We start from the raw sequence: 13,742 nt of genomic DNA on the forward strand, positions 1-13,742 counted from the left end.
CCTGCTCTGTGTCAGGTACGGAGCTGGAGAAGATCCTGCTCTCACAGACCTGCATTGGGGAGAAACCGTTCTTGCCTTGTGCCAGGTGCTTCACTGGCATTATCTCTTCTGTCTTGACCACAATCCCATCACCCTCCCAAAGGGGACACTGTTCAGGGTAATGGTCAGGAACAGGGTCTGCACTCTCTTCCAAAGAATCGCCAACAGAACCTGCCGAGCTCCCCGGCATGCAGTACTGACAGGCTCTTTCTGAATTCAGGTGAGCCTGGTCCCCCTGGACCTCCGGGGAGTCACATCAAAGGCATAAAGGGAGACAAGGGACTTATGGGCGAGCCAGGCCCAAGAGGCCCACCTGGAACCATAGGAGACACAGGGCCACCGGGTCCTCCCGTAAGTGTGGAAAATCATTTTGACTTTTTGTAGTCTTCCAAACCAATTGCCAGGATCAGAGGCACAGAGGCTACAAAATGTTCCCATCTGTCATGCTTCTGTGCAGTGCACCCAGGAGAAGACAGAGTCCAGAGGTTCAAAGGACCAGAGTTGTAAGCATTAGATTTGGCTTCTAAGAGGCTCCTAAAGTGTGGTCCATGTGGAACCCTTCTCTATGTCACTCCTGACCTTTTCTTGTTTCAATTCGGAACAACTCCAGTTATGGAAGCTTCAAAAAACACCTAGGGGTTTGGGATCGCTCTAGAAAACAACATGATTTGTCTCTGTTAATATGCTTTTGAAGTTATGTGTGCTACCCCTAAATGTATATTTTCTTCCCATGACATACACTGCAGTGTTTGTAAATACCTGCCATTTCCTTCCAAATACAAGGGTGGGCAAAAGTAGGTTAGTAATAATAATAGTAATAATAATAATAATAATAATAATAAATACAACAATTAATAAATAAATAATACAAGAATAAACTGTTTTACATACTCATAACTGTAAACCTACTTTTGCCCACCCCTATATTTTCTCCCCCCAATAAATACCTGTGTGTGTTGCTTTTTCCCCCCCAAATTCAATTTAACTTTTCATCAACCCTGCCTCTATTGATATATCCTAGTTTGTCAACATCTCCCTTAAAAATGCAGGCCCTGGACAAAGAATATCCAGGAGTGAGAACTCGGTCGTGCCTGGAGGAGGGAAGAGTCTCACTACCCTGACATCCCCACTTTGTAACACAACCTAAAATCCACTCAGGCTGCTTGGCTGCCACGTCCCCATCTTGTCCCCACACATTGAGCTTACAGTCAATGAAAGGCCATGTGCCTTTCCCCCGTGAACTACTATTAAGCTTTCTCCATTAGTTCTTGTCCTGCATGCTTACTTGAGACTTAAATGTGGGACTTTCACATTTACCTTTCTTAGATGTCATTTTGTTCATTTAGGCTCATCTCCCAGCCTATTACTATCTCTCAACTCAGCCTCTCACTCAGCACCTCAGCCCTCCTCCTAGCTTTCTGATTCCTCTGTTTACATCAAATTCTTGGAGACTGATGAGGAATCAGAGTTCTGTCATAGGAATCATGCTGCTCTCTTAAGATCTCTTGGTATTTGGTTTCCAAAATCTACCTTTTTAAAAAAAAATTTAAATTTTTTAATTTGAAAAGTGAGATATTTGCCCTTCTTCAGTCTGAGTATCCTCGTGTTCTTCATGATTCTTTGAAAGTGGCAAACACTGACCCTATGTTCACATCAAAAGTTCTCCCCAGGACACTGGGACGTGGAAAGTCTGGTTTGGAAATGTGATCTCTCTTAAACCTTCTGTGGTTCCACGATCTAGGCTTCCACACTGGCACTCGAAAGGTAATTCTTCTTGATGGATGTCTAAACTGGCGGGCTGCCTTTACCAGCTTTCTCCTTGCCTGGAAGAGCTCACTCCCCACCCAAGCCTGGGCCTGGCACCGGGCCCTCCTCCCTGGTTATCTCTGCCAGACCTCAGAAGCCTGGGAGTCCTGGATCAGATGGTTCTGTTTGCTCTCCCTCCTTTTTTTAACCTCACACTGCCTTATCCAAGCAATAGGACTGCTTCTTCGTTTGGTCTTCTTGCTCCAATGACAGTTGGCTCACAGGGCAGTCTTATTGTTCTTGGCATTTTTCATGTCCTCTGTTTTCAAGTAATCACATGCTGTCTCATTCACATGGACCCTGTAGAGTAGATTTAACATACATTCTGACATATGGCTCTTTTTGGAAGCCCTGCTCCCCCCTCCCCTCCTATGTCTTTGCTTGGGCATCTCATGGCTGCAAGAGAAATTCATGTAAAGCCTTAATTGGAGGGAGCATCTCCTCCCGGGCAGATCATTGCATCCTTGTCCAAAGTGCATGTCAGAACTGCCCGAACCACCCCTTCATGCTCCCATCTTTGGACACTGTTTCTACCACTCTGACCAATTTATAACTCTGCTGGCTTAGTTAGAATGACGATGGGTGCTACAGTTCAACAACTTGTCTTCACAAGAATCACAAATACAAATTATAATTTTTATTCTAGCAGTCTGGTGCCTGCTCTTCCTATCCAATTGGATCCAATAGTCACACCGCATTCATGAGTATCGGAGGTTATGTTTGTCTTGGGCTTAAGGTTACCTTTTATTTCTTTTTTTAAGTTATTATTATTGAAAACGATAGTCTTAAGGAGATATGTAGGTGGCGGAGGAATTATAGGAGGTGAAACAGTGATTGCAAAGTTAAAATGATGTCTCTTAACCTCAGCTCATTCTTACCTATCATATTCTATCCTATTTATATCCCATTTTCTTTGAATGTTGTGATTTTTAAAATTTGTCTGTGGTTCTGCTCTCTTTTATTTGAAATATAGGGAGCCCCCGGTACTCCAGGTCTGCCAGGGCCCAGAGGTGACCCTGGGTTCCAAGGATTTCCAGGCATGAAAGGTACTGTTTTGTGCACTGCTCTTTGGATGCAAATACAATGACTGAGATTCACAGTGTAGGTCACACACATGTTTACTGAACTCCCATAGTCATCCCAGACAGTTAGGATTTAATAAAAAAGACCTCAGTGTTAGTGAAGAAGAGGGCTTAAAAATTAAAACCATACCTTAAAGGTGGAAACTATAGGAAAACTAAACAGAAACAGTTTAAAGTGGTTACCTTTGAGTGTACTGATGTGTGAGGGTTGGGGGCTGGGGACCTACATTAATAGCAATAGCATTGCTTGGGTTATTTCTTTTACCTTGTGCATGTGTTACAAGTTTAAAAGCTGAAAATCTAAAAGAATATTCATCAAACTGTTTATTAGTCGGGGAGGGTAAGTACATTTTTATATGTAGGTTTTAGCATTTTTTATGGGGCACATATATTATGTTTTTAATCAGAAAAAAACCTATACTTCGGGGATTTTTAAGTTTAAAATGTTCATCCCCAGAAATATAAGCTTCAGGTTTTAGAAATTCTCCAATCTTCCATAAGGATGCTGTCACCTTAAATAAGTTTTTGACTATGGGATTTGTTGTCTTCGCTGGCTAAATCCCGTTATTATTTTGTGTATGGCAGGGAATCTATTATAGACTGTAAGATGCTAAATAATAAGTGTAGCCAAAGTGAATACAGCCACATTATCACAAAGGAAGACTTTTTCCAGGACTAAGAAGTTCAAAGAGAGCCTTGTTCATGTTTTCAATCACTGACTCCACAAGGAGCACATTAGCTAAGAATAAGTCAAAGCAAGTGATTCTGATGAGTCTCATTAGACATTGGGTGGGCGACTACTGGCAGGCAGCCCGGAAACATGTGTGCCACCTGTCACTTCCCCAGTCTCACAACAGGAATATCTAAGGATTGAAAAATTACATAAAGGCCTCACGAAAGAAACATTCTGGGGAGATATTTAGAGGTATTTAGAGGGGAGAGTCATACAATCCAGTTCTCTTATTAAATATAGGGTATCCCAATAAATGTATAAACACACTTGGAATAATTATAAAGGCAGTGTTTATTAAAATGCATCTCATTTTCAAAATTGAGCTATCAGCTGTTAAAGTGTGTATGTTCCATGAAACATTTAATCACCCTCATATTTCAGAATAAGACCATCTGTCATCTGGCACTACTGAGTTTACACTTTATTTATTTAGAAATAGGATTCAATGTCACTTTGTATTTTACCTTAAATATTACATTGAATTGCTTTCTGAACTTAGTGAACTCTTAGAAACTCCCCCCCCTTCAATGCTAAAATACAAAACCTTAGTGCTTACTTATAGAATATACTTTTCAATAGATATTAAACATTGGGTCCAAATGACATGCCAAAACCCATGTGAATATCATTGTTGCAGGCTGTCACAGAGTTATAACTTCCAGTCAAAATTTCCAGTATCTAGCTAGGAAACCCACTGTTCTAAGAGGAATCACACATGCATATGAACCTAACCAATGGACACAGACAACAGGGGGGTGAGGGCATGAGTGGGGGGCAATGGGGAGATAAGGACACATATGTAATACCTTAATCAATAAAAAAATAAATTTTTAAAAATTAAATTTAAAAAAAGAGGAATCACATTCCCCAACCCCCCTCCCTTTGTTTTAAGGAGAGAAGGGTGATCCAGGATTTCCAGGAGAAATTGGACCTCCAGGGCCACCTGGGCCAAAAGGGCCACAAGGTAAATATTACTGCCTTAGTATTGCTCTCCACGAAGAAAGGGTAGCTCATCAATAAAGCCATCATCTCCTTATGTTCATGTCAATAGGTGCACGTGGAGACTCTGGCACAGTTAAGATCATCTCCCTTCCAGGAAGTCCAGGGCCACCGGGCAGAGCTGGAGGACCAGGGATGCCAGGAGAACCTGGGCCACCAGGGCCACCGGGAATCCCAGGTGTGGGACCGGAAGCACTGACTTGGATCACTAGGAAGTAGTTGAACTAGCAAACGGTGCTTCACAGGAAATGTTACACACTGTAGTGGTTTTTATAATCGGTTTCAAATTTGAGCTCATGTTAGTCTTGACCAGCAAATATAAAGCCTTTTGAGTCTATTGAAAGCTGTTGTGCATGGTGTAAACTTAAGTAAGTACACTCTAGGGCACTTAGGGATGTTGTTTTTTAAGTAAGGTAAAAGAATTCTGTCTTCTCTAACAACTGTTGTCTTAGAGCTCTATTTCTGATTGCCTGAATAAACCTGACTTCTATGTATTGGTACGTTTCTAATGCTTTGTACAGCACTTGGAAAAGTAATAAATACAAATGTAAGGCTAATCTTATGAAAGCTTTTCAAAATACTAGTATTAGTGTATGAAAATTGAACTAACCCCTTTATATAGGTTCAGCATATTGTGATAGTCTCCTGAATGGAATTATGTTCTAAGTTTGCTTGAGACACCTGGGAGATAACATATTACTTTGATCAATACAAGGGCATAGTGAGTTCTGGAACAGCATAAATCAAAATAGCAGCAGTTTTAAAATGCTGTATTTCATAAACTCCTAGTTCATTTCTAAGGGGCCTTTTTTCCTGGGAACGAGGGTGTAACAAATTGGATGACCAACTGTCCCAGTTTACACAAGGCTTAGCTTCTGCTCAGCTTGCAGCACTTACACTGCTGAAACTGGGGACGTCCCAGGTAAACTGGATGGCAGACCACCCTACCTTTTATCCTATATGAACTATTCAATACGATGTTGGTTTTTTGTTTTGTTTTTTGTTGTTGTTGTTTTATGTGTAGGACCCTGTGGGCCAAGAGGTAAACCAGGCAAGGATGGAAAACCTGGAACTCCTGGACCAATTGGAGAAAAAGGCAGCAAAGGTTCTAAAGGAGAGCAAGGTAAACGGCTAGCTTATTGCCTTCGCTGGAGAGCTCTTTCAATAGACAGAGAAGTCTTACTTGAATATGTGACCACAATAATAATCTAGATCTTTCAGTGTGTGCTGTTCAAATTAGACTAAAAACCAGCAGCAAAACACTCATTTGGGAGATGAAAATCAAGAGTTACTGGAATATACCACGTTCCTTACCTCCTAACTAGACAAATACACACCAAATTAGTTTGAGGACATTTAGTCCTCATGAAGCACTAATTCCATTTTCATAAAGGCCAGTGCTGTTTTTAATTTATAGGAGTACTTAGTTAATAATATCTACTTATGGGAATCTTATACAAGAAGAGAAATATTATCTTGATATAAATAGAAGAGCAACTCGGTATTCTTACTTAGGAAAGCCATGTGTTAACTATGCCATTCTTGACTACAACTCAATAACTCGGGGGGAGGGGGGGGGCTCTTAAATATTTAAGTCTGAACATAAGCTTTATCTTCACCTGGGTCAAAATCTGCCTTCTGCAAAAGTTTCAAAAGCACTTCCTACAAACTACCTAGATGTCCAAATCTTATATTTTAGGATTGCTGACTTTGTTAAAATGAGAAAAAATTCTAAATGGGATTTTTCCAATTATATGCCCAGATCCATTATAATAAGGCTATAAAGACTGGATATTTAAATCTTTAAAAATTCAAATATGCTAATGTTAACTATATCAATTTCTTTTCTTTTTTTTATATATATTTTATTGATTTTTTACAGAGAGGAAGGGAGAGAGATAGAGAGTTAGAAACATCGATGAGAGAGAAACATCGATCAGCTGCCTCCTGCACATCTCCCACTGGGGATGTGCCCGCAACCAAGGTACATGCCCTTGACCGGAATCGAACCCGGGACCTTTCAGTCCGCAGGCCAACGCTCTATCCACTGAGCCAAACCGGCTTCGGCATATATCAATTTCTTAATAACTCATAATTTAGTATTGTCATGAGTGTACATTAGAGCACTATTTATTTGACTTTCCTTCAAATGTTTTTTAAATTGGTAAATAAAAAAAAAGTCTTACTAATAATTCTATTAATTAAAAAAAGTTTACTGACCAAGTTAGTTCTTTCAGAATGGGAGCACAGCAAGAGCAAAGGTGCTACAGTACAGATTGTACTGAGAATGATTATCAAGTAGACTGGTGGTTCCCAACGTGAGGCACACACCCCACAGGGGGGCAATTTGATTTTTGAAGGGGGCAATTTGAGAATGAGTTATTAACAGTGAATTTTTGGCATTTCTTATGGTTCCAGGGGCCTTATATGTTTATACAGTATATAAATATATATTGTGACATATTTGTGCATTTCAGTTCTCTATATGTTTTGAAACTTTATTTGCTATTTTTTCATATCACTTCATATTACTATTCTTTTTTAACAATTTCTTAGAGATTTCTTCCTCAGTATTTCAACTGTCCTTTCTTTTTTCTCTTTCATGGATGCCATATTCTTTGGAAGCTTGTTTAGACCAAGTTGATGGCCTTTTAGGCTTCCTCCACGTGAATAATTATTCACTTTTTGAATAATAAGAATTATATGTCACACGGGGGAGGGGCATCAGGATTTTAGAGATGCTTAGGTGGGCATGGCCAAAAAAAGGTTGGGAACCACTGAAGTTGACATAGTTGGTCCTAATGCTACCAAAGACCTCCTAAGAATGAGGAAGGGATCTAAGAGTCAAACAGCATTGGTCTAAACTGAAAGCCTTGGACTTTCGTGGAAATGCAGAATATCCTCAGATCATGCTGACTTGCATAATCACTCACTTGAGTTTCTTGTCATGCTTAGCTAATCACTTCACAATTCCTGTGCAGAGACCTGAAGGGATCTTCTGCTTGGAGCCAGGGATAGCCCCCTGCAAAAGAGGGTAGATGCTAGGAACAGTGAAGATACCTTCTCTATCTGATATATTTAAAACAATGGCAATCTAACTTTTCAAGACAACTTTTAAGAATTTGGATATGGTCTATTTTTTAATTTCAAAGACTGACCCATGGACCCCGAAGATAGAAATGAGGAGACTGAAAAAAATATATAATATTGGGACTTTACCAAATTCTTGTGAAAAGGATTGACTTATAATTAGGACTAAACTAGGACACTGCCTGACTCCATGGCCTGGTTGTTTATGGGGAACAATACCTCCCTTGACTCACTAGGCCCAAAATCCAAGTGTCTGCTGGCTCTGCATGTCCTTAGAATTCTAAAGAACCATCACCCAGATCAGGTTGGAGTGGAGGGTCGGGGTGCAGTGGCAGCAGAAATGGATCAGGGGAGATGGGGGTGGCTAGCCTCTGCCAGTTTCATAAATAGTGGGTATTTGATGAAGAAAGGGAGAACAGGAGGAATGAGAAAAATGGTAGTGACAAAGGTGTATTAATTAGCTTACTCAAATGCAGAGAAAATTTACAAAGTAAAAAAAGTATTCTTGTTTTAATTCATATAAACTCTTATCACAGAAGAAAAAGTCTTGTTTTTACTTGCCTTACTAATTGATCAAAAACATTCTTGAAGTTTGCACCTTTGAAAGGAACTGTCAATGTTTTCCATGTTTATTGAATTTATGAAAAAATCTATGTAATTTATCTTCTTGAATAGATTTTCAAAGCATAGATATTTGGCTTCTATTTCCATTGTAGGATACACTGATTTATGCATAAAAGATGTACATAAGACCTACCAGAGGCAGACCACTGTGTTAGGCACCACAGGGAAATACAAAGCAGAAGACCTGATCTCAGAACACCCATAAGATATACACATGCATTGTATTTGTAACATACAATGTATGTACATTATGCAGTATCTATAACAGGCATTGTGTGACATTATTCAGCATTCAATAATATTGTTTGACCATTTTATAAGCCACTATTCTGTGGCTCCTTTCTATATTTGGGGCTTATCAGATATACACAAACATTTAAATTAGTACTTTGGAATAAGTTTGAGGTTATTTGTGTTGCAACATGTATAATGTGTTTCTTGAAGGACCACCTGGATTCGATGGACGGCCAGGTTTGAAGGGGATACCTGGTGACATCGGACCACCTGCAACCGGGACAACGATGAGAGGCTTTATTTTCACCCGCCATAGTCAGACCACAGCAATTCCTTCCTGTCCAGAAGGAACGGAGCCACTCTATAATGGGTTCTCTCTTCTTTTCATACAAGGAAATGAACAAGCTTATGGACAAGACCTGGGTAATGTCCCAGTCCAAGTTCCCACTCACTGTTCCAAATACAGATTGTAAATTTTTGTGGTATGTGGTGCTTCACTCTGAAGTACCTTGGGTATGTTACAGTACTTTTTAAAGAGAGTAAACAAAACATAGGCCTAATATCTAATGTTTATTCTAGAATGTAAAGCTTTTTAATTGTAGTTGACATCCAATATTATTAGTTTCAGGTATACAATGTAGTGAGATTTCATATTTATACACCTTACAAAGTGATCACCACCAAGTCCATTATCTGTCATCATACAGTTATTGTGATATTATTGACTGTATTCCGTATGCTGTACTTTACATCCTGTGACTTATGTTTGGACCTCTTAATCCCCTTCACCTTTTTGCCCATACCACCACCACCCAAACCTCTGGCAACAATTAGTTTTTCTGTATCTGAGTTGATTTGTTTTGTTCATTTGTTTAGTTTTGTAGATTCCATACATAAAGTATTTGTCTTTCTCTGATTTATTTCACTTATCCATATTGTCACAAAGGGCAAGATTTCATTCTTTTCATGGCTAATATTCTGGCATGTGTGTGTGAACATCTATTTCTTCTTTATTCATCTATTGATGAACATCTTGGTTGCTCCCATATCTTGGCTATTGTAAATAATGCTGCAGTGAACATGGGGATACATATATCCTTTTGAATTAGTGTTTCATTTTCTTCAGATAAGCACCCACGGGGTGTGGCAGGGCAGGGGCCTCTTTGGACGAGTACTAACCTGGGTGGGTCCTCAGGGAAACGCCAGCGTGGGGTGAATAGTGTTCGAGAGGTTAATGGAGTGTGTCAGAAATGGCACCGGCTAGGTTAAAGAAAGGGGAGAGGGGAATGGCGCCTGCCAGCAACCTCTGACTCAGGAGAAAGTTCTAACAGATTCCTGTTGCTCCAGCACATGCCCTGAACTAGTTTAATGTATCACCTTCGCATATGACCTAGGTGCTTTTCAATCTGCTCCTCTGTGCCAGGACTCAGAAAGAGCACAACCTGGGTTTCCCTTTGGCTCTCCCAGATGTAAACCCTGCTGGTTTTCAAAGCCAGATGTTATAGGGGCTCCTCTTCCTGGTTTAGGTCTCCAGGCTAGGGCTTGGACCGCTAGCTCTTTGGGGAAGATATCTGTGGTTGTGATATCCCTCCCACTGTGAGTCACTGAATGGGGAGTGGAGGATAGGGTAGGTCCTGAGTAGACTTAGTCTCCACCCCTCCTATCCATTTCAATGTGGCTTTTAAAAAATATCAGTAGTTGTAGAAAATCTGTTCTGCTAGTTTTCAGGTTGTTCTCAGAGATAGCTGTTCTATATGCAGTTGTTGTTTTGGTGTCAATGAGAGGAGGTGAACTCAGGAACTTCCGTCATCTTTTTTTTTTTTAATATATTTTTATTGATTTCAGAGAGGAAGGGAGAGGGAGAGAGAGATAGAAACATCAATGATGAGAGAGAGTCATTGATCGGCTGCCTCCTGCATGCCACCTACTAGGGATCAAGCCTGCAACCCAGGCATGTGCCCAGACCAGAAATTGAACCACGATTTCTTCTGGTTCATAGGTTGACTCTCTACCCTGAGCCACACCTGCTGAGTGCTACTCCGTCATCTTGAACTCGAAGCCAGGAGCCTTGCTCTTAAATGCCAATATAGCTTGTCCTGTTCAACAAAAACAATTTTCACTTAAATCACTTTTTTAATATTAAAAGCAACATCTTTTCTAAAGCTTTATCTGGCTATTAGCTATTATAAACATATCAAGAACTAGGAATACTTTGAAGCAAAAACTGACTAACTAACCTTCTACCAGTCCTCAAATTCTAGACTGATTAGAAAGAGCCACAGGAAGTATTATGGAAGGAGAAAGAGGATTTGTTTACCCACTGAATCTTTAATTTCTATCATTTTTTAAACTTATATAACATTTTGTCATATAACTTATAACTTTTTTTAAAAATTCTTTATTGCTTAATGTATTACATACCTGGTAAGTCTCCTTTTCCCCCCATTTACCTCTCCCCAGACGCTCCAACCCCTCAGCAGTGATAATTCTTTAGTGTTGTCTTTCTTCAGTTTTTGCCATAGATTATGTTTTAATTCGTCTCTACCTGGTAACAATGTTCAAAATAGTTTTAATGTTACTGAAAGTGATACCTAGTCTGATGTTTTATTAGGAACTCTTGGAAGCTGCCTACAGCGATTTACCACAATGCCATTCCTATTCTGTAACACCAATGATGTATGTAATTTCGCATCTCGAAATGATTATTCATACTGGCTGTCAACACCAGCTCCGATGCCAATGGACATGGCTCCAATTACTGGCAGGGCCCTGCAGCCTTATATTAGCAGGTAAAAATTTCAATCCTTTAGTTTTGTGATGAAACCAGGTAAATTACTCCATTTGTAATCACACTATAGATAGCACATCACAGTGCAAAAAGTGGCGATGCCACCACATTCTTTGTTTCATGTTACAGATGCACTGTCTGTGAAGGTCCTGCGATTGCCATAGCCATTCACAGCCAAACCACAGACATTCCCGCATGTCCCCATGACTGGATTTCTCTCTGGACAGGATTTTCTTTCATTATGGTAAGGAAAAAGGGACAGCAAATTCACAGTAAAAACTGCCTATGAAATCCTAAATGCCCCCAAAATGTGACTGTCATCAATTCATATGTCATGAACATTTGCTTGTAAATCTGAAAATATACTCTCTTTTTAAAAACCAATAAGTTGTTTTTTTGGTAAAAAAAAAAATGGAGCATTTGAAAAAACTTCTCAGGAGATTACCCACAAATTCTAAATAAGACATTTAGGTGAACAGTAACTACAATATTGGTAATAAAATGTCTATTTTTAAAAATGTACATATTTTATATACATACTCCATAATCCTTATGAAAATTCTGCAAGACAGTTTCTATCATCTACAGATTTACATTAAAAAAAAGGAATAATTTCCCCAAGGTCCCACAATAAGTAGTAAAACTACGATTTGCACCTACATCTGTCTGGCCCAAAATCTTTATGCCTTATACTGTTTCCTTTGGTATTCATATGAAGATGGGAACTAAGAGAAAACACCTTTTAAAGAAAAATTCCCCTGATATAAGTGCTAAATGAAGAAATCTATGAACTGACCATCTGTGAGTCTGACTGCTGTACACTGTAGTTAGTGGTTATTCATATTCTGTAGAGCATCATTTATAAAACACTATTCCCCCTTCTTTACTCACAAATGTCCATTGTTTCAAACATCAGCACCTACCATATGCCATGAATGGTCTAGGTCAGTGATGGCCAACCTATGACATGCGTGTCAGAGGTGACACACGAACTCATTTTTTTGGTTGATTTTTCTTTGTTAAATGGCACTTAAATATATAAAATAAATATCAAAAATATAAGTCTTTGTTTTACTATGGTTGCAAATATCAAAAAATTTCTATGTGACACGGCATCAGAGTTAAGTTAGGGTTTTTCAAAATGCTGACACGCCGAGCTCAAAAGGTTCGCCATCACTGGTCTAGGTCCTAAAGATACCTGCAGTAAACCAAAGTTCCTGCTCTCATGGAGCTTCTATCCTAGTGGAGAAGGTCGACAATAAACAAGAAGACACAATAACAACAGTAATGAGCACAGACGGTAAATGGTATCATGAAGGACATAAGGCAAGACAAAGGGAGAGAATGTGAGAGGAGTGACATCAAAGAAAGCCTCTGGAAATTATATTTAAACAGACCTCTGAATGACAAGAAAGAACCAGTCACACCTGGGGAAAAAGAGCATTCTAGGCAAAAGAAAGTTTTTACTTTCTTTTTGATGACTATAGTTCAACATGGAACACTAGCAAATCTGAGCAAAGAAGCGTAAGAAGCTAAATTCATGCTTTTTTTTCTTGTCTTCTATTACTATATACATATGTAGCAATAAAAGACAAGATGCCATATATGTATGGCACTAAAAATTTCAACACCATGCACAGAATTCTTATTCTGATATTTTCACTGTGATAGTTCACAAGCGCAGGTTCTGAGGGCTCTGGGCAAGCACTGGCATCCCCGGGATCCTGCCTGGAAGAATTCCGAGCCAGTCCATTCATAGAATGTCATGGAAGAGGAACATGCAACTACTATTCAAATTCCTACAGTTTCTGGTTGGCTTCATTAAACCCAAAAAGAATGTTCAGGTAATTATTCAAAATCAAATTTAATCTAATGACGCAACTGCAGAACTATTAAAAGGTTGCCTATGTTAGATTGTGATTACCTGTGTGTTGTTGTACTCATATTTTTAAAAGTTCGCATACCAATGAAATCCTGTTTAGCTTGGCACTTCTAGTTTATAAGAAGCAACGGATAGCCATGGTTTTGTACTACTCTGCCAACAAAGGCATCACTAGATGTATTTAACCCTCTGTACACCATAAGCGTCTATAACATAAAAAGACGTGGGGATGGTTTCTGTTTTGGACGCGTGGAAGTTAACTGGTTAATATTTAGATATAGATTGATAGTAAATTACTGAATAAAACCATTAAATGATCTGCTAATTTTAATTTATTGTATCGGACGAGTTTTAAGACAGGCTATTTAAAAAGTAGGTGTAGTTTTCATTATAAAAAGATGATCTGTATGTTTCCTCTGTGCTACCAAAATACAACTAAAATCATAAAATGTCTATATATATATA

The 13,742-nt window shown here is 39.1% G+C and overlaps 1 protein-coding gene across 1 annotated transcript in view; it reads left to right on the forward strand.

Moving 5' to 3' along the window:
• The window catches only part of COL4A3 (collagen type IV alpha 3 chain), a 120,528-nt gene that overhangs the window by 104,665 nt on the left and 2,121 nt on the right, over nucleotides 1–13,742 (forward strand). Inside the window, exons 44-52 of the mRNA XM_023759123.1 lie at nucleotides 260–390; nucleotides 2,819–2,891; nucleotides 4,553–4,624; nucleotides 4,712–4,837; nucleotides 5,684–5,782; nucleotides 8,818–9,030; nucleotides 11,219–11,396; nucleotides 11,525–11,639; nucleotides 13,067–13,239. Of these exons, the coding sequence (XP_023614891.1) occupies nucleotides 260–390; nucleotides 2,819–2,891; nucleotides 4,553–4,624; nucleotides 4,712–4,837; nucleotides 5,684–5,782; nucleotides 8,818–9,030; nucleotides 11,219–11,396; nucleotides 11,525–11,639; nucleotides 13,067–13,239 (1,180 nt within the window). The remainder of the gene's footprint in view (nucleotides 1–259; nucleotides 391–2,818; nucleotides 2,892–4,552; nucleotides 4,625–4,711; nucleotides 4,838–5,683; nucleotides 5,783–8,817; nucleotides 9,031–11,218; nucleotides 11,397–11,524; nucleotides 11,640–13,066; nucleotides 13,240–13,742) is intronic.

The sequence above is a fragment of the Myotis lucifugus genome, unplaced genomic scaffold (genome assembly GCF_000147115.1).
Source record: "Myotis lucifugus unplaced genomic scaffold, Myoluc2.0 scaffold_3, whole genome shotgun sequence".
NCBI lineage: Eukaryota > Metazoa > Chordata > Mammalia > Chiroptera > Vespertilionidae > Myotis > Myotis lucifugus.